The 20,956-nt window shown below is 47.5% G+C and overlaps 4 protein-coding genes and 1 non-coding gene across 5 annotated transcripts; 4 read left to right on the top strand and 1 right to left on the bottom strand.

Moving 5' to 3' along the window:
- Positions 1-1,003: 1,003 nt before the first annotated feature.
- FMAN_04132 (putative ubiquitin-specific processing protease 21) lies at positions 1,004-5,382 on the top strand (the record flags this gene model as incomplete). Its single annotated transcript, XM_041829193.1, has 11 exons — positions 1,004-1,006; positions 1,373-1,526; positions 1,647-1,794; positions 1,856-2,315; positions 2,363-3,305; positions 3,353-3,999; positions 4,050-4,192; positions 4,246-4,675; positions 4,727-5,041; positions 5,091-5,220; positions 5,273-5,382. 11 exons carry the CDS (start codon positions 1,004-1,006, stop codon positions 5,380-5,382), a joined length of 3,483 nt encoding a protein of 1,160 aa, XP_041679980.1.
- Positions 5,383-6,078: 696 nt separating this feature from the next.
- tRNA lies at positions 6,079-6,198 on the top strand. The gene is made up of 2 exons: positions 6,079-6,115; positions 6,157-6,198. It is a non-coding gene; the product is annotated as a tRNA-Gly (tRNA).
- A 2,654-nt stretch (positions 6,199-8,852) lies between these two features.
- Positions 8,853-13,621, top strand: FMAN_04133 (putative ATP-binding multidrug cassette transport protein; the record flags this gene model as incomplete). Its single annotated transcript, XM_041829192.1, has 3 exons — positions 8,853-12,983; positions 13,043-13,400; positions 13,452-13,621. The coding sequence occupies 3 exons, from the start codon at positions 8,853-8,855 to the stop codon at positions 13,619-13,621; spliced, it is 4,659 nt and encodes a 1,552-aa protein (XP_041679979.1).
- Positions 13,622-13,864: 243 nt separating this feature from the next.
- FMAN_04134 (uncharacterized protein) lies at positions 13,865-14,847 on the bottom strand (the record flags this gene model as incomplete). The annotated part of the gene is made up of 5 exons (XM_041829191.1): positions 13,865-14,076; positions 14,132-14,299; positions 14,356-14,413; positions 14,471-14,695; positions 14,752-14,847. The coding sequence occupies 5 exons, from the start codon at positions 14,845-14,847 to the stop codon at positions 13,865-13,867; spliced, it is 759 nt and encodes a 252-aa protein (XP_041679978.1).
- Positions 14,848-15,504: 657 nt separating this feature from the next.
- On the top strand, positions 15,505-18,022 carry FMAN_04135 (uncharacterized protein; the record flags this gene model as incomplete). The annotated part of the gene is made up of 8 exons (XM_041829190.1): positions 15,505-15,898; positions 15,966-16,222; positions 16,279-16,400; positions 16,465-17,146; positions 17,412-17,546; positions 17,603-17,701; positions 17,758-17,827; positions 17,883-18,022. 8 exons carry the CDS (start codon positions 15,505-15,507, stop codon positions 18,020-18,022), a joined length of 1,899 nt encoding a protein of 632 aa, XP_041679977.1.
- Between the last annotated feature and the right edge of the window lie 2,934 nt (positions 18,023-20,956).

Below are 20,956 nucleotides of genomic sequence, written 5' to 3'. Positions count from 1 at the left end.
CACCCAAGCTAAAGTAGAACTTTGTAACATGGATCTATGAGCATGTCAGACAAGGCATCTCAGCTGCGTATTGCAAAGCTGAAAAACGACCTGAAAAACTCAGACGAATATGTTCCCCAGCTTGCGTCAGACCGCTTCTATTTGCCAGCTCACTCTTTGCATGTAACCTGAATGAAGGTACAAGCCATCAAGACCTAGGTTAGTAGGCATGATTTATCTGACAAAGACTCAAGCTTAGCCTTTGGCTATGAGAGACTGACAACGTCATTGGCGGGGTGACCTGATGACGCTTGGCGTGACTGTTGTCTGTTAAAGTAGTACATCATTTATAGTGTATCCATCTGCAAATAATAAGTCGCGTGACAACATTTGCGAGCTATCGCCTCACCACTCTCGTCAAGCCTGAAGTCTCGCACAACTCTTGTTCCCGCTGAATGATTGATTACTACTGGCTCTCTCTGCCTATCGATGCAAGGCATTGGATCCAAACTCACTCACTCACCTCACACTCCTTTCTCCCAGTTCAGTTTTATCCTCCAAACTACAGCCTCTTCTCTTTGTTTAGACGCGACCTGACTTGACCTGGAATTTGAAAGGTCTAGGGGCTTAGGACCTGAGTTGTGGGCATTGTCTTTTACTGACATAACCGACCGCTCTACTCTTTTTTCTTTAACAGTGCAGAACTCGTCGTCCCCGATCGTCATAGCATAGCATACCTAGCATTGCCTTGCCTTGCCTGCCTTGCATCGCATTCACTGCCTTGCCTTGCGCTCCAGTTCCGAGCTCTCTTTTTTTGGAGAATACTATTTTTGCTTGCGGCAGCACTTGGTGTCTTATTCCCTGCCCTTTGCGCCACTCGACTTTGTCGAGCTTTGGCTGAAGCGCCTGCATTGATTAAGTTGCTCTGCTACTGCCACGGCCGTCTCTATATCGTGAGGTTCACTCTCTCAGGTGCCTGCCTTAACGTCACCGATTCTTCCGCCTCGGTCGCAGCTTCTTCAAAATGGTACGTTCCAGTCTGCTGCTGCCCCTTCCCGTGCAATCTTGTTCCATGCAGCTTCCCGCGACTGCCATGGTCGCTGGAGAGCAACTCGTGCGGTCCCATCAACACAGCTGCGTCATCCTCCTGGCTCTGCGATCGTCACATATTATGCAACTTCGATTTGACCTTACCATATCTTCTTGACATGAAGCATTGCGCAGACTTCTCTACCTAGTGCCCTGAAGACATCATCACCTCCAATAGCCTACCAGCTGCCCCTCACCACCCACACTAACCCCAGTCACTCCCGATGCCGACATCATGACCTCGTTTCATCGTCGCCTGTGCTTTCGCTCAGGGCTCAACGCTGACCGTCGCAATCTGCTGCAGACTCACGATATCAACTCACCCAACGACATGGTCATGGACACGGACGATTATATCGGCGTGGCCAACGAGCCAGAGAAGGTCGCCATCATTAACCCCGATAACCTCGAACAAAGCGAAGTCGACCAGCTGCAAGATCTGCCCATGGCCAACGACCGTGCGTACTCCTTTCACTACCTAATTAACTCCTTACATCTGGTGCAGACCCTAGGCATCATAGGTTTTCTGTCGTGATCGCTGTTCCTGGAACTATTTGGGCTAACTGTCATGCCTCTAGATGAAGCCATGAGAGAGCTCTGTCTTCCACCCCTCATCGATGAACCGAAAATACTTGGAGACTACGAATACACATGGACTGTCGAAAACTGGCGAAGCTTGAATAAGAAGGAACATGGTCCTATTTTCCAAGCTGGTGGCTTCCCATGGTGCGCCTAAGTTAATCCCGGAACTGCCGTTACTCTTCATGCTGACGTTCCACTCCCATAGGCGAATTCTGCTTTTTCCACACGGCAACAACATCGACCAATGCTCTATTTATCTCGAACATGGCTTCGACACTGATAGTGTTCCCGATAACTGGAGCTGCTGTGTTCAATTTGCGCTCGTCCTATGGAACCCGAACGACCCCAGCCTATATGTCCATCACACTGCCCACCATCGATTCACTAAGGAAGAAGGTGATTGGGGTTTTACTAGATTTGTTGAGCACCGCCGAATGTTTAATGTACCATGGGAGGGCAGCAGCCGACCCCTCTGCGAAAACGATACTGCCAACATCACCGCATATCTTCGCCTCGTCGAGGATGAGACGGGTGTTTTGTGGCACAACTTCGCCAATTATGATTCCAAGAAGGAGACTGGGTATGTTGGGCTCAAGAATCAGGGTGCCACCTGCTATCTGAATTCCTTAATGCAATCACTCTATTTCACAAACAAGTTCAGAAAGGTAGTGTCTCAGCTGTTCTGTTGTATACTAGTAGCTGACTTCTATAGGCCATCTACGAAATTCCTACGGAGGCCGACCCCAGTATGACCAACAGTGCTTATACACTGCAACGACTTTTCTACCAGTTACAAACGTCAGAACAGGCAGTTGGAACCACGGAGCTCACGAAATCTTTCGGCTGGGACACACGACATATCTTCGAACAACAAGATGTGCAGGAGTTTTCACGCAAGCTCATGGAGAGGATGGAAGACAAGATGAAGGGAACTGCATCGGAGAATGTCCTGCCAGAAATGTTCAGTGGCAAGATCAAGACGTACATTTCATGTATCAACGTCGACTATGAATCCAGCCGAATCGAGGACTTTTGGGACATTCAGCTGAATGTCAGTGGTAATAAGCATCTGCTCGAGAGTTTTGAGGACTACGTTCAGGTCGAAAAGATGGATGGAGAAAATCAATACTTTGCTGGCGACCAGTACAAGCTCCAGGATGCGAACAAAGGTGTCATTTTCAACAGTTTTCCTGACGTACTCCATCTACAACTGAAGCGCTTCGAGTACGATATCCAGCGCGATACCATGATGAAGATCAATGATCGATACGAGTTCCCCGAGTTTTTCGACGCTGCGCCGTACCTATCCGAGGATGCCGACAAATCTGTTCCATGGACGTATCAGCTTCACAGCGTTCTAGTCCACAGCGGTGATCTGAACGCAGGTCATTACTATGCCTTTTTGAAGCCTGAAAAGGACGGATGGTTCTATAAGTACGACGATGATAAGGTCACCAAAGCGACTATGCGCGAAGTGTTGGAAGAGAATTTTGGTGGAGAGTATCAAACATCCAACGGTTACCCGCGTGCGCCTGTGCAAAAGAAGGCTCCCATTATGCGCCAAAACAGCGCATACATGTTGGTGTATATCCGCCAATCTCGTATAGATGATATCCTGTGTCCGGTTACCAAGGATCATATTCCGCTTCATCTTAGTAAGTATTTTGGCATTCTTCCTTTGTCACCTTGCTAACCACCGCAGGGCAAAAATTTGAGGAAGAGACTGTTCAGCGGGAGGCCCGTAAGAAAGAACAGCGAGAGGCGCATCTATACATGTGGGCCAAGGTTATCACTGATTACTCGTTTCAGCAATTTGGCGGCACAGATTTGTGTCAGTTTGATGCAAAGCCTGAGGATCCCGCTGCGCCCAAGTTCTATCGCGTGCGTCGCGCGATGACCATGGAGGAGTTTGTTGCGCAAGTTGCATCAGACATGGGCGAAGATCCACGAAGGGTACGACTTTGGCTCATGGTCAATCGACAGAATAAGACAGTTCGCCCTGACCAACCCATCATGGATTTGCGGCCTACAGTCGACGAGACTTTCTCCCGTTCCGCTGCCCACAGAGATGCTAGTTTACGCGTGTGGGCTGAGGTTGCCGAGGAGGTCAATGCTGACGGAGAGCCAATCTGGCCATCTTACCAGAGTCAACCCAATGGTGTAATCGTCAAGAATGACACCATCTTACTTCTCCTTAAGCACTTCGATATCGATGCCCAGACGCTGCGGGGTGTCGGCCATGTCTACATTTCTAAGGACAAGAAAGTCGAAGAACTGCTACCAATGATCCTGAAGAAAATGGGATGGGGAGAGAAGCTACCTGCCGAGGAGAAGCTTCTGCTTTGGGAAGTAAGAAAACTACTGACCTTGGATGACGGGCGGTAACTAACTTGAAATAGGAGATCAAGCCTACTATGATTGAACCTCTCAAGCCCAAGCAGTCGCTCAAGGTTGCCGAATTGCAAGACGGAGACATTATCTGCTTCCAGCGAACCAAGGCTGGCGTCGAAAAGCGCGCCGGTGAAAAGATTTCGCAAGAAACGTGTGTTGTTGCAGTATACAATGTGGGCCATTCATTTACTAACATGTTTTCAGAAGTAACACATCTGATCATTTCGAGGATGCGCGTGAATACTACGATTTCCTCGAGAATAGGCGAACCGTTAAGTTCCACCCGCATCCCAGTCGATGTGACCAGACGCAGTATCCCCCGTTTGATCTCGTGCTCAACACTAAGATAACTTATGACACGCTTTCAGAGCGTGTTGGAGCGTATTTGGACGTGAACCCGACACATATTCGGTTTTGGACAGTGAATGCCTCGACGCAAAACCCCAAGACGCCGGTTAGACGCGGAGCAAACCCAACACTACGACAGATTCTTAGCCCTATGGGTTCAACTGCTCTCAACTCCACTCAGAGAGATGATGCCTTTTATTTTGAAGTTCTTGAGATGAGTTTAACAGAACTCGACACCAAGAAGAGCATCAAGGTCAATTTGCTGAGTGAAGGCATCACCAAAGAGGTATTTTTCAGTCTCGTGGTCTTTCGACAATGCGGCTAACCGTGTATGCAGGACACATACGATCTACTCGTCCCCAAAACAGGAACTATTGACGATTTAGTCGAGGTTTTGATAAGAAAGGCGCAAATACCAAGCGAGACCGATGGTGGAAGAATCCGCATCTACGAAACTAGCTCTAACCGCTTCTACCGCGAGCCTCTACGCGAACACCCCGTTATTAACTTGAACGAGTTTGCGAAGATCTATGCAGAGCGAGTTCCTCAAGAGGAGCTCAATGCTGACGATACCCATTTTATTCATGTCTTCCACTTCCACAACGACGTTAGCCGCGTTCATGGCGTGCCGTTCAAGTTTCTGGTCATCGAGGTGAGTGCCCTTGATACTGAGACGCATCAATGTATTAACATGGTGGTAGGGCGAGAGCTTTGCAGATACCAAGAAGCGATTGGAGAAGCGAACCGGAATCAAAGGCAAGAGTTTTGAGAAGATCAAGATCGCTGTTGTGCGACGAGCCAATTACTCAAAACCCCAATATCTCAATGACGGTAAGTGCCATCTTTTTGCATTTGACTTGTTATGTAACTAACATGGTTTAAGATGATGTGCTATCAAGTTTCATACAAGGGGAAGACGACTACCTCGGCCTTGACCATGTAGATAGAACGAGGACATTGAGGAACGGCGTTGGGGACCTGTTCCTTAAATAAATGTTGCCGAACGAGAAGGAGATCATGTTAGTTCGAGAACATGTAAGCAATGAGGCAATGGGTGTCGCCGATGATGAGGCAGAGACATTGAGTATCTAGCATATATGCCTGCTTGCCGCTTGGAAACCGCAGGCGTTCAAGCATCGTACATTCGCAGCCAAAAAGCATTGGTGCTGCTGTTCAACTGACGAGCACAAAGCCGTGGAAATGAGTATACGCAGGGGCGCATTACATGAGCGTCTGAGGTGAGAGGCGGGCTTTGCCCAGTCATGATGACGGATGGATGGAAAGGCATGCGAAGTGAAAGCATGAATTAAGGTAGATTAGGGCGATGATTACGGCATAAATTTCATTCTTACTATTCATTCCAATTGTTCGTGCTCGATCATGATATTTCACATGTGCATGTTCTGTGGGCTGGATATACGAAAGATACCACAAAACGTCAATTCTATGTATTGCCATAAAGGAGGGCAAGCATGATGTTACATCGTAAACGAATCTTATCATTGACTTGGAGTTTTCAGTATCATGTACAACTATTAAATCTACTAGTCTCAATATCTTGACATGTACGATATTGTGTGATGCCGATTCTAATCCAAGTATGATATCGATGTCTGTGCTGATAAGTAAACCAGAACCCAGAGGTGAACTATATAATCTGAAATTAGCAGCAAGGTTGCCACCAAAGAAAGCAATTTGGCGCAGTGGAAGCGCGGTATGTTTACCATTATCTGCAATATTAAACCATTACTAATAAACGCAGCCGGGCTCATAACCCGGAGGTCGCACGATCGAAACGTGCAATTGCTAAATATTCTTTTTTACATTTTTTAAAGTCTGATAGCAGTATAAGAGTATTTACTTATATCTATTTATTCTTTTAACAAGTCCTTATAATTAAAGAGAACTGTTAACCTTATAATTTACTACCTTTTTATTATTAAAAAGTAAGTTTTTTATTTCTATATATAAAGTCCTAATTAATTTAATAAAGAGGTACTAAAAACAGTTATATCTAAATACGTTAATTATTAAATAATAAATAGGTATGTTTGCTCCAATGCCGCCATTTATATAATCGCTTGTGTATTACGGGGTCCGGGCAATAATAAACCCAGCTATCCCATTATAAAACAACGACCCATTCGGTTTCAGAGCAAATCTTGTTGATATACAGTTAACATGAAGGCTGTGAAGTTGGGGGTGGTTTGTGAAATTGCAGGTAGTTCTGTGTGCCCCTGAGATGGTTAAAAGACAGTTGCAATGAATCACAGAGATACGAGCGATACAGTCCTGGCAGCATGATATCAAAGTTTAATGAGGCATATATTGAATACCGAGAAGTTTAAAGAGTCGAAAGCTAATGGCTCTTAGTGTCTCTATTTCTTCTGCTCTCAACGAGACACTTCATGTTATGAGGCTTTAGTGACAGCATCACCATGCAGGCAGAGCCTCCTTAACAGCAGTCTCGGCTTTCAACCCAGTGTGAATATTCGAAAGAAAACAAAATAAAAGCACTAAGAAGTAATGCTTTAGAATAAGTTGACTCATAAACCGGACAGAACGAAACCTCGATGCGCTTTCGTTGCACCAAAACCCTCTGAGAATTCTGTGCACTAGATGATATTTACCTGCCAATATTTGCATCATAAACAACTGAAAGCAGAGCTGTTAAGACCATGGAACCACGTGTTCCAGCTATCTTCCTACATGGCCTTTGCGGCATGTCGGAGCGTTAGAGGAACCCCTGAGTCTGCTTAGACTCGACTATTTCTCAGCCCAATAAGACGGAAATGCAGCAACTATTGGAACAGATTGCTACAGAAATACTTCGGCAGCGCTTTAATACGAGTTGGAGATATTTCCTATCAAGAAAAACCCACTCATTCTAAGGATTTCCTAAACTTCTTCAGCAAGATCATCATGAAGTTGTAATGGTTACTCCTTCAGCTTTCAGCTTGATATTGAGAACAAGTTGCCGGAGGTGAACCAACTCAACGGTTTTGTAATCTCCCTATCGTTCGGAACACGATGTAAGGATGTAGTCAACGTCGCTTTCGGTGGTTATGTCGGCGACGAGTGCACCCTTGCTAACGATCTTATACGTTTCGTGAGAATTCACATCTTGTTGACTCTACCAACCAATAACAGACTCATGGCCAAAATGGAAGAGTCGTACAGTTTATCCTAAGATGCCCACAAGAACCCGATATGATCATAGCCTTGGACAATCATCGTCTGTAAGTGTTTAACGTTTGGGGAGCTGCGCGCGTGCCTGCAGCAGCGAGCATTCGGCCGACTTCATCCAATACTAACGGACGAGCTATCTTTAGCATGTGAAAAGGGTCCGATTCAAAGCTGACTTTGTAATCAGAGGCAGCTCCCTTGAGGACGAATGTGGATATTGGAAAGCTCTAGCAGCTCTGGTGGAGGACCCCTACAATGTCCCTCTTCCCTCACATTATTAACCGATAACGTTGGGGGAGGCTCTGTGCTTATGTGCATTGCATTGGTAGCGTTAATCGACGTTCCACAACGGTCTTGGCAAGCCGTTTGCTCGCTTTGATTACCAATACAAAACATCCATCCATCAATGTTCTCATTTCAGAAACAGTTCACAAAGAGCAGAGCAAATTACTGTGACTCTTACGGCGTAAACAGTTCCACTTTCTTGTAATACTGGAAGCATCCGACAAGCCCGGAGACGACTCTTATACGCGTTCACTGGTTCAGGTACCCGGGCTTTAGGCGTATGACACAACGCAACAGTGAAAGATGGATGGAATTCAGAGTTTGAGGCGCTAAAATCCGATGGATTACGCTGCAATGTCCGGCCGGGAGAAGGGATCTGCGACTTGGCATGAATCTGTTAAAGTAAAATCTGTGGGGCCTTATCTCAGATCCCGAGTCAGCAACTCCACAAACTCCATAACGTTAGGCACAACGATTCGGAAACAAGAGCTAAACTCCATGAGCTCAGCAGTCTGCAGCACATCCACACGCTAACTGAGCTCTGGAGAGGTGACAGAAAAGAATGGTTGACACTATTGCCTGTTACGGTTAACAACTGAGCAGGTTATTTCGGATACTCTTCGTCTAAATCCCTTCCACCTCCCTTAGCGTACCGGAGACACTCTTTACGTCACTCCAGAGAAAAAAAAAGTGCATAACTAGGGGTCATTATAAATACAATTATTCTCAGGGTTGAGGCGTTGAGAAGTCATCATTGCGTGCTACTAAAGCTCCTGCCTGTCCTGCAGCTCTCCGTTGTGAAGCTTATCTTCACCGGTCTTTCCCCTTTCATAGCCAAACACTTGATAGGACAGACCTACAGAGATAATAACTGCATACAAGTATCAACGCGGTGCCGCTCACCGGCTGCACGTCATAGTCTCTACCCTAATAACTACAAACTACCCAGCTTTTCTTTATTTATTTTTTAATCTCGTACAATCGCCGTCAACATGTTGGGAAACACAGTAGACGGCGATGCTCTTCGCCGCACGCAATCTTCTATGTGGCAACAGCAACAACAACCCATTTCTCAACAAACTGTTGAAGGTGGACAACATAATCCTACAAGCAGCAGCTCCTCCGAATCAGGTGTCGTCCAAGAAGGAAAATGGGGTGAGCGTGGACAGGAAGATGTCACTGCTCAAGAGGCCATGCAAGAATTCGAGTCTCTACGTCACAACTTGATGAGCCTACACAAGACAAGAACGACAGACACGCACGCAAGCAAAGCTCAGAGTAGACGGACGAGTACTGCTGCTCGAGCTCGGTCAGAGAAACATGAACATGAACATGAACATGACGACGATGATGGTTCCAAGACCGATGTAGAAGCTGGCCCTGAAGAGAGTGAGGGCTTCGAACTCGGCCGCTTCATGCGAGAAGGCCATTTCGAAAAGCGCTCCGAGGAAGAAGGATCTTTGAAGAGAGTTGGTGTTGTGTATGAGAACCTCACTGTCAAAGGCGTCGGAAGCACAGCAACTTTTGTTCGAACCGTACCCGATGCTATCCTTGGTACATTCGGCCCCGATCTCTACAATGTCCTCACCAGATACTTTCCTTCTATCCGGATTGGAAAGCCACCAACCCGAACACTCATTAACGACTTCACCGGATGCGTTCGTGATGGCGAGATGATGCTCGTCTTGGGGCGACCTGGCGCTGGGTGCAGTACCTTCCTCAAAGCTATCAGCAACAACCGCGAATCATATGCTGCCGTCGAGGGAGAAGTTTCGTACAGCGGTATCTCTGCTGCTGAGCAGAAAAAGCACTACAGGGGCGAGGTCAACTACAACGGCGAAGACGATGTTCACTTTGCTACTCTGAGCGTGTGGAAGACTCTCGCTTTTGCGCTTACCAACAAGACAAAAATCAAGGAGAAGGCCGATATTCCGGTTATCGTGGATGCTCTCATGAAAATGTTTGGTATCAGTCATACAAGAGATACCGTGGTTGGTGATGACTTCACTCGAGGTGTCTCCGGCGGTGAACGAAAGCGAGTTTCAATTGCAGAAACACTGGCCTCCAAGTCTACCGTTATGGCATGGGATAACTCTACTCGAGGATTAGACGCATCGACCGCCCTCGACTACGCACGATCTCTGCGTATCATGACAGATATTAGCAACCGAACCACCCTCGTAACCTTGTACCAGGCGGGAGAGGGAATTTACGAGTTGATGGATAAGGTTCTGGTCATCGATCAAGGCCGACAGATCTTCTCCGGACCTGCCAACAAGGCAAAGCAGTATTTCATTGATCTTGGATTCGAATGTCCCGAACGACAGACGACAGCAGACTTCTTGACTGCCGTCACCGATCCGGCCGAACGACGCTTCCGACCCGGGTTTGAACACCGCGCTCCCCGAACACCAGAAGAGCTTGAGTCGGCTTTCAGGAACTCACCACATTATCAAGAGCTCCTGGCTGATGTTGCTGCATATAAGGAGGCTCTTCACCAGTCTGACTACCAAGACGCCAAGAGGTTCCAGGGGGCCGTCCAGGAGTCGAAGTCAAAGCACGTCTCCGACAAGTCACCTTACACCATCTCGTTCCCTCGGCAAGTGCTTGCTTGCACCAAGCGAGAAGCTTGGCTCCTGTTCGGCGATACCACAACACTCTGGACAAAGCTCTTCATCATCATCTCCAACGGTTTCATTGTTGGATCTCTCTTCTACGGGCAGACTGAGGATACTGCAAGTGCTTTCAGTCGTGGCGGTACCATCTTCTTCTCGATTCTCTTCTTGGGCTGGCTTCAGCTTTCTGAGCTCATGAAGGCTGTGTCGGGGCGCGCCGTAGTTGCCCGACACCACGACTATGCTTTCTATCGTCCTTCTGCTGTTTCCCTTGCTCGCGTTCTGCTCGACTTCCCTGTTATCGCTGTCCAGGTGTGCATCTTTGGTCTTATCATGTACTTCATGACTGGGCTTGATGTAGATGTATCAAAGTTCTGGATCTACATGCTCTTCGTTTATACCACAACCATCATGGTCACAGCCCTGTATCGCATGTTTGCCAGTTTATCCCCAGAGATTGACACAGCTGTTCGATTTTCGGGAATCTCTCTCAACCTGCTCATCATTTACACCGGATATGTCATCCCCAAGACTCAGTTGTTGAAGGATTATATCTGGTTCGGCTGGTTGTACTGGATCAACCCCATCAGCTACAGTTTTGAGGCTGTCTTGACCAACGAGCTGTCCGATAGAATTATGGAATGTGCTCCCTCCCAGCTAGTTCCTCAGGGACCCGGAGTCCAGTCTGGATATCAGGGGTGTGCTATTAGCGGAGCTACAGTCAATGCGCAGTCAGTCTCGGGAAGCGATTATCTACAGGCTACCTACAACTACAGCCGATCAAACCTATGGCGAAACTTTGGCGTTGTAATTGCTTTTGCTGTTCTCTATATCCTCGTCACGGTATTGGCAACAGAGATGGTCAGCTTCACACAAGGTGGTGGTGGTGCCCTGATCTTCAAGAAGAGTCGCAAAGCTAAGGAACAAGCACGCAAAGCCGAAGCCCCAGTCGATGACGAGAAAGTCGTTGGAAATGGCACCAGCAGCTCTTCCGGCGTTGTCGCCGACCCCAGCCCCGGCAGTGAAGACGAAGCCTTGGAACAAATTACCGACAGCGAGTCTATATTCACATGGCGTGATATCGAGTATACAGTTCCATATCTCGGTGGTGAGAAGAAACTTCTGAACAAGGTCAGCGGATACGCTAAGCCTGGTGTCATGGTCGCCCTTATGGGAGCTTCGGGTGCTGGCAAGACCACACTTCTCAACATTCTCTCCCAGCGTACAAGCATTGGGGTCGTTACAGGCGAGATGCTTGTCGATGGACGATCTCTTGGCGCTGACTTCCAGAGAAACACTGGATTCTGCCTTCAGGGTGACCTGCACGATACAACCCAAACCGTGAGAGAGGCCATTGAGTTCTCTGCCATCCTGCGACAGGACAAATCTGTCAGCCGTGCTGACAAGCTTGCGTACGTGGACAAGATTATCGACCTGCTGGAGCTCAATGACCTACAAGATGCCGTTATCATGTGTCTCGGAGTGGAACAGCGTAAGCGTCTTACCATCGGCGTTGAATTGGCGGCCAAGCCTTCACTGCTTCTCTTCCTTGATGAGCCCACTTCTGGTCTTGACTCACAGTCTGCCTACTCCATTGTCCGTTTCCTCCGAAAGTTGAGCCGCGCTGGTCAGGCGATCATCTGCACCATTCACCAGCCGAGCTCTGTTCTTATTCAGCAGTTTGATATGGTCCTTGCTCTAAACCCTGGAGGTAACACATTCTACTTTGGCTCTATGGGTGAGAACGGAGAAGACGTCATCAAGTACTTCTCAGACCGCGGTGCTCTCTGCCCTCCTAACAAGAACGTCGCTGAATTCATTCTTGAGACTGCTGCACGACCTCACAGGCGTCCTGACGGCACCAAAGTTGACTGGAATCAGGAGTGGGTCGAAAGCGAGGAAGCTCAAAAAGTGCTTGAAGAAATTGATGGTCTCAAACGAGTTCGAAGTTCCGCAACCGAGGGGGTAGCTTCTTCAAACAAGGAGAACTCTGAATTTGCAGCACCAACTTGGCTTCAGACGGTCGAGTTGACCAAGCGTATGTTCCGACAACACTGGCGCGACCCCTCTTACATCTATGGAAAGTTCTTCATTGCGGTCATCTTTGGCATCTTCAATGGCTTCACCTTCTGGAAACTTGGCTACACGATGCAAGACATGCAGAACCGCATGTTCACTTGCTTCTTGATCGTGACAGTTCCCCCCACCATCGTCAATGGTGTCGTCCCAAAGTTTTTTACCAACATGGCGCTTTGGCAAGCCCGAGAATATCCTTCTCGTATCTACGGATGGTTTGCTTTCTGTACTGCCAACATTGTTTCTGATATCCCAGCGGCCGTAGTGTCAGCAGTGTTGTACTTTGTGTTGTGGTACTGGCCCACTGGACTTCCAACCGAGAGCTCTGTTTCAGGCTATACGTTCCTGATGACTCTTCTCATCTTCCTCTTCATGACAAGCTGGGGACAATGGATCTGCGCCTTTGCCCCCAGCTTCACCGTTATCTCCAATGTTAGTTCTGCCCCAAGTTCTGCCCTCGATAATATATCTTTTTGTACTAATAGCCTTAGGTCCTGCCCTTCTTCTTTGTCATGTTCGGCTTGTTCAACGGTGTTGTTCGCCCATATGCCTCACTTCCTGTCTTCTGGAGGTTCTGGATGTACTACACCAACCCCTCTACATACTGGATTGGAGGCATTCTGGCAGCAACTCTTGATGGCACTCCAGTGGAATGTTCGTCCGAAGAGACTGCCAAGTTTGACGCTCCCCCAGGACAAACATGTCAAGAATATGCAGGAGCATTTGCAGATTCCGCCGGAGGATACCTCCTCAATCCCAACGCCACGAGTGCTTGCGAGTTCTGCCCAATGTCTTCTGGTAACGATTATCTAGCGTCACTCAATATTGATGCGAGTGACAAGTGGAGAGGTATGCTGATCTAACGAAGCCGTATTGACACAATGTACTAACATACTGCAGATTTTGGCATCTTCCTAGCATTCTGTGTGTCCAACTGGATGCTCGTTTACTTCTTTATTTACACGGTCCGTGTTCGGGGATGGAGCTTTGGCTTTGGAACGATCTTTGGAGGGTTGGGCAAGTTGGTTGATCTGATCAAGAAGCCATTTCAGCGAAAGAAGGAGGAGTAGGAGATTGATTTAGCGAATGCAATTTAGAAAGAAGATGGAAAATTACCAGCGAGTATTTGAGATGCAATAGACAAACCGGGCTAGCAAACGAAGGATCGTATAGCTTTTAATACTACATCTAATATGAGTTCCTCATACTCTTCAGCATTAACTGTGACATATCCTCTCTGCCGAATGTACCCCAGAACAAAGTATGTTGAAGTAGAATCTCATCTATCCAACCCTTCCCAAAAGGCTCACTCATCACTCAGCATCACGCTTCATAGCCTCCTGAACCCAACCCGATCTCTCCCTCCCCAGCTTCTTGAGCTCTTCGTCGGGCAACTCATTGAGCTGGAGGTAAATATGAGGAGTGGGCACATTGCGTCCTTTCTCAAAACCAGGACGTTCAAGTAGCCTGTACATCCAGTTCTTGACGTGAGGAAACTCGTCAATCTGGGAGAGGCCACTGTACTCTGCAGGTGGAAATTAGCTGCCTGAATGTACACAATCCCTGAGTGAAATGCTTACTGTATGCGGTAGTCCATGGCCAAATGGCGATGTCGGCGACGCTGAGATGATCGCCCACGAGATATCCAGATGTATTTTCTGCAAGGGCCTTGTCCATCGTTCGGTAGAGGCGGCGCGTTTCGTTGACGCATCGGTTCAGGGCATAGGGATAATCACCAAAAGCAGACACTGTGTATATCAGATTAGTTACTCCTTTTTATCTTGCCTGAATACTTTGAACGCACTCTCAAAGTGGTTTGCCTGGCCTTGCATAGGGCCGAGACCACTGACTTGCCAAAAGAGCTATGGTGGCTTCGATTAGATATCTCTTCAGGAGTAGGTCGTAGGTATCGGGCTTACCCAGCTCGTCATCTGCCAGTACTCTTTGGTACCACGGGGATACGAGATCTTGTGGTCCTTGTCATACCGTTCCACAAGATACTGCAAGATGGCACCGCTTTCCCAGATCTCGTGTTCGTTTCCATGCTCGTCTTTGTCGACGATGGCCGGGATACGACCGTTTGGGTTGATGTTAAGAAACCACTCCTCTTTCTGTTCGTGCTCGAATAGTTTGATTTTACGAGCCTAAATATAAACTACGTGAGAAATATACACGACTATTTTGGGGTTATGGTTCGCACATTGTACTTCAAGCCCAGCTCCTCAAGTGCGATGGAGATCTTGAGTGGGTTAGGAGTGCCTTCGCAGTAGAGAGTGATCGTATTCTCGGCTGACATGGTGATGTAGGGTCCAAAACTGAGCAAATATTTGATGATAATTAGAGGTCAAATGCTGATGCTTCTCCTTTGCGGACGGCTCTTGGTTCATATTTATACACATCATATTCTCCCACCTCTAAAAGATTCCGCGTACACAAGTCGAGATCATTATTCATCATTCATCATTCTTGCCTACATATAACCAAAAGAAATCATGTTTCATAACTTCTTGTACTCTAAAGGGTTCATGGCATCACAAAAGAGGCTTAGAAGGATGAGGATCTGCTGCGTCACAGCCTTCTACTTGATCACAATTGCAGTTGGTCAGTTGCCAAAGAAGGGAAATGGTAAATCAAAAACGGTAAACAGGTAGTAAGAATACTTGTACGTATGCCTGAAACGGTAAATGGTGTACGGGAAAAGGTAAGGATCTATGTTCTGCGCTATTGCTTGGAACCTGTGTGTGATTATCAATCTGGTCAGCTTCCGCGGAGCCTTTGAAATCAGACGCCCAAGACAAAGACACTCAACTTGCAGTGGGCCTTGTTTGGCTTTGATGACCTTAGAATCTAGCCTCCGACGTTAAATTGACTGAAACCACTGTTTGCATGTTTCCTTCAGTCCAATTCCCCCGACCCTTTGTCTTGCGACAGACACATGTTTAGTGGTGTCACGATGGCAGGGATGGATAAGCCTTCGGAGACGAAACGACTCCTCTTTATTAATACCAATGAAAATGATTTCCGTTCACGTAGAAGTCGCCATAAGTCAATTGATTCCGAGGCTCGTCGGCATGTTATGCTTGATATTGGCCGGGCCCGACAAAAGCCTTCAAAGGACCGCCGGTTTGTCACCCTGACATGGCAGGCACAAAAGGACGCAGGCAAACAAGAAAGTCCAAAGAGAAGACACCATGGTCTTTTTAAAACACCCGAGAAGTTCCAGGTCACAATGAGCACACCTACGTTGTATGCATTCGCTGTCTTCGAGAGGGAATGGGGAGAGGATTCGTTCTCGGCATACGGCTTTACTCTTATCATGACCACGGGGCAAAATGCGATGAGCGGCAGTGAGTGAACCCAAGTCCTGTTATAATCCATCGAGGTATCTTGGACGTACTGAACCTGGGTATACAGCGTATTTGACAAATACGTTTTGGTCCCCTTTCGCCTTCAGGAAGTCTGCCTTTCTGAAGCACTACCAGCAAATCTTTAGTTCACCAGAGGTTCTTGTCCCATTATACCGTCAATCATCTTTAGAACTCAAGGCAATGGCGCTGGAGCGCTCACTGATGACAATTCAGTGTATCGAGTCCAGACTTGCAAGCTCTGATACAAGTTGGGCAACATCAGACAGCGTTATTAGTGCTGTTCTGGCACTGATCTGCTACAATGTAAGTGCCGTACATATATGTAATGCTTCTTGGTCATGTAACTGAAATTATGTTAGTTTTCCAACCTAGATTTCGACCAAGCGATGGTTCACATCAGGGGTATTTGGATGGTGATTGAGGCCAGGGGCGGCATTTCTACTGTAGAGAATAACCAGGACCTATTCCTCATGGTATCATGGTAAGTGCGAAGTCCTCCTGCTACTTTGACCGTTAAATTCATCAGCGACTCAATGGTCCTCCAGGGTCGACATCACGGCAGCACTTCTGCATAACACGAAACCCTTATTTCCACTACCCATGAGGATGGACGCATCTGTTCGCCCAGGCCCGAGTACGCTCCCAGATCCGCTTTTTTGCCTCCTTGACGGCTATGCATTGTATGATGAGCGCTTTCTTGCGGTTCTTGCATGTATGGGAGACTTGAATTCACTTGCCACATTCCTCCGGACCGGCGAGATGACTAAGGGCGATGCCATCTGGAGTGATGGAGAGCAAATTAATCTCCTTTTGAATCCCATTACGCATGACTTGTTAAACCAACAACTATCGGAACCTCCGCAGTCTAATACACCTTTCGAAATGATCTTGGAGTCACTTCGGCTTGGGGCTATCATCTGGATCATACAGACGAAGCGAAGGTGCCGCTCTTATCCCGGCACTGCTCAAACACATATCACATCGCTCCTCAGAATATTATCAAAGGATGCAGAAGCTGATTCTCCATGGAACTGCCGTGCAGACCTGCAGGTTGTTCGTCTCTGGCTCCTGGTTCTCTGCAGTGTCAGCGAACCGAGTGGCCAGGACTATGCGACCTTGATGCAAATAATAGCTTCCGAAATGAAAGAACTGGACCTTGTGACTTGGATCCAGCTTGTTTCTGTCATACAAGGAATGCCCTGGATCTACTCGAGGAACGTGCCAGACGTGAGCATCTCGTGATGCTAGTTCAGGGGTATATTGGAACCGTTTCTCTTTGCCCTCAGACCATGTGGTACTAGGTACTAAGTCAATGATCTAGGGCTCATGGTATATACTGACCGTGAATCACTGTCAAATCTATTGTATGACGTGGCAGCTCATTCACTGATGCGTTCCTGAGAAACAAAAATCTCCACAATTCATACCATCGTTGCATCTTGATGCATCCTTTTCCTTCCATTGCTTTCTAGTTGATTCCTTGCTTTCTCAGCTTCCCTATATAATCTTCGTTCGTTCCATTCTCTCCTCTGATTTCCTTCCCTCGCATCCTTTCATTCACACATTCAAGCTTCACGGGTGTGTTGGATCCCAGCCTCTCAGGACTCAGACGATAAGACGCTTCAAGGTAAAGCAGTATTCTATGAATACTCTGTACTTCTTTTACTGATTATCGATTTCCAGATTGCCGGTCGTTGTGTCCTCGTCCTCTGTCGTCATACGCTCCCAAACGAAGCTTCGCCTGTGAATCAATACACCTCAGGTAGAGTCTTTTGGCTCATGGTATGTCACTTCCCTTCCGACCTTGAAACTCTTTATCGCTAACAGTTTGTTGTTAGAGCCCGCTTTATCATACTGTCGATATCGCTGTCGCAAATCAAGTCCTCAATCATCGTGATTACTTCTGTGGTATGTTTCTCCTTCTCATCATTCATTTCCTCTCCCTAATGAAACATTGCCATAGCAGTACCGATCTATCAATCAGACCCCCTTCAAGAAGAGGTCATCTCGACCTTTATATTGGGGCCAACTTCATCTCTTCGCCATCTTTGGTACCATTGGAGTCTTCAGCCGCATCATGGAAGACCCCAATTTGACCGTTGATCGTCAGTCTCCAGGCGCTGTTTAGAAAGCAGTCGAGGAGAATACCAAGGACTCTACACTGGCCCATGAACCAGAAGAGGGGTCAACCACGAACGCCGATGCCCCCATTGAACCTGCTTTACCAAGCACAATCCAGGGTGTCACGACTCAAAAGCCTGTGTCATCAGATGTACCAGATGGCAATGCCGACCTTGAGGGGTCGTCCTCGGTCTCTCATGGAGAGGTCATCTCGAAACTCGAAGACAAGATCCGGGTTTTGGAATCCCTGCTGTGGGATAGCAGTGAGTCCAACTCACTTCTCACAACTCCTCATGCATCTTTAAAGCGAAAGATGCAGGAGGAGCTCTACCACCCCATCTCCAAGAAGATGAAACCAGCATCCCAGGTTACCTTGGAAATAGGCTCGTTCTCACCCGAAGTCGCAGGTCGATACATGAGTGTCGTCCACAACGAGGTGTTCCGTGTCGCAGGCAGAGCTGGGCTCATCAACCCAGCCGACTTTGACGTGGGATCAGATGGGGTCATTGGGTTGTCGAAACATGCCTTGAAAAAGGTATATTCAGAAGACAAGTCCTAGACCGTTACCGGAGACATTGGTGGGCATTCAAGGGGTAGTCATCATAAAGGGGTCATTTGGTATGATGGATCATCTACACATCATGGGGTCATATAAGAGCTGCAATGGAGCCAATTTGGTCTTTTCTCTTCCACACGTCTTCAATGGGGGCGTTTTTATTCAATAGAGTTCCAGCCATCTGCTCGGCGATTTATGGCATTCAAATAAGCACAAGTCAAGGATTACGTGTAGACAATCAGACTCAAGACTATAATACAGATCACGCCTCATGTCTATACAATCTTTGAAAGGGCCCAAGTTTGACCGCATCAAATTTAGCATCTCCTGTTGTGCCATGTCTGCCATTTCCCTTGAATATTAGCTGACAACACTTGTCATTTCACCCAACTGGTCCAACTTGTGGATATCGTCAGCCATAGTCTCCAGGATACTCTAGAACGTGGCTCTAGACAGCTGAACAGGTAAGTATTTATGCAAAGGCCATAACCAAGTGATTTCACATGAACTGCGAACCTCTTTTTTCGCTCGAGTTTTCCAACTTTGGGACTCAAATGAAACTCAGATATATATCCCTTCCTCAGCTGGCCCCTAGGACATTAAAAGAGACATCCTTTGAAGCTGGATATCTCAAAGACAACCTTCCCATTACTCCACCAAAGCGCGAGCGAGGAGCAACCGTGCAAGATAGGTAACATTAATCGGCTGGCCAACAAACCCGCCTACCTGAGTGTCGAGTTTAGTTCTGACGGGAGTCAGAGGGCAAAGAGCTCCGTCTTGTCTGGAGAGACAAGGCAGGCAGCAGGGCCCCCGTCGACTAAGGTACGTCAAGTACAAGGAAGGGATAGGTAGCCAAGGCAAAAGCACTGGAATTCGAGACGCTATCACCAGATGGGACCGAGACGAGAGGTTCAGAGTGAAGGAATACAACACGAAAGTCATCGTTGCACTTGCCTGGATGCGAATCGTTAGATTTGCTGAGGCAGGGACCCAAGACACCCATCCCCTATATTGCTTCAGACCCTTCAGGTTAACGACAGAATGATGCCATGCAAACTTATCAGTGATGAGTTTGCAGAGTACTTTGAGGTGATAAAGGAGGTCTATAAGGGCCGTAGCAATACCTAAGCATGCAATTTTTACTTGAACAAATAAATACTGTCTTGAATCATCACTACTATCAGGCCAGATAAAGACATGGAAACACTTTAAACTCACGATATAAGCATTGGCGGTGTAAGGGTTCCTCTCTCAGCACGGGGACGGGAATTTTTTCCCACGATCGCGCACTCGGGCTCTCAAACGTACGTGGGCCACAGCGGGACGGCACGCGAGGTCTCCATTTTGGCTTTTCAGCCCTACGGGTCACTTTCAACGTGTCTAACGGTTGATCGAGTATTCGACATTTGTGAGTCAGTTTGTGAAAATTCTGAACAGAACAACGAGGTTGAGCATGTTTGAGTTGGCAGCGGACATCATCCATGTAAGTCGGGCCCTCGCTAAAGATGTGTAGCGAGTTAGGTTGTGCTGTAGAATACGCGAACTGTTGAATTGCTGTAGCCTCGGGCTTCACCGTCTGCTGATTTTTACATAAGTGGTCCTCCGTGGCAAAGTATGTGCTGTGCTGTAACAGTAACAGTTGCAGTTACAGCAAGATGTCGTTGTTGTTGTTGGTATAAAGTCGTGCGTGTGCTCGCTCATGTATGTATCATGCAAGGATATTTCTCTACTCAGCCTTTGTAACACAAGACAAGTGGATACACAAGGGTTGTACCATTTTTGCGAATTCACAAATAAATAGGTAATTAATTAAGCCTCCATCACCTCATAGAGCAAGTCAACAATACTGAACCGTGCTGCTCGAAGCGACTCTCGCATATCGTTCATCAATTTCACTGTGGAGGATCATCAATCAACACTGGACCCCCCTGCATCTTCAGTTTTCACTTCCAGCCCCTCCTCTCTACATACGTCTCTCCTCAGTTCAGTTCAGTCCCGTTCAGGCCAGTTCGCCGCGAGATGCGCAGACTACAGCAGAGAATCAGAACTCAACAAAGCCAAGCTCCAAGCTAAAACGAGAAGAAAAGACTCGGACTGGACGACACTCCCAGCTCTCAGGGGTTGCAACTGTACAGTGGTGGAGTAGCCACAAGAGACCCCTGAAACGCGCGAATCGTATCTCCAGCCACTCGAATTTACGGTGAAGAAGGATCATCGCGTGTGTGTCCCGTGCGTGCGTGCCCGCCGTGGCCCCTCCGAGACTTGACACTACTGTACCTCACTCTTACAGTACATACAGCTCTGACTTGCATCTCGTTCGCAGCAGCGCACATCTTTAGTCTCCTCGTTCCGATCCTGAT

This window comes from Fusarium mangiferae (assembly GCF_900044065.1).
Source record: "Fusarium mangiferae strain MRC7560 genome assembly, contig: FMAN_scaffold003, whole genome shotgun sequence".
NCBI lineage: Eukaryota > Fungi > Ascomycota > Sordariomycetes > Hypocreales > Nectriaceae > Fusarium > Fusarium mangiferae.
Note: the sequence above shows the minus strand (reverse complement) of the source record. Positions and strands in the feature narration are given on the sequence as shown.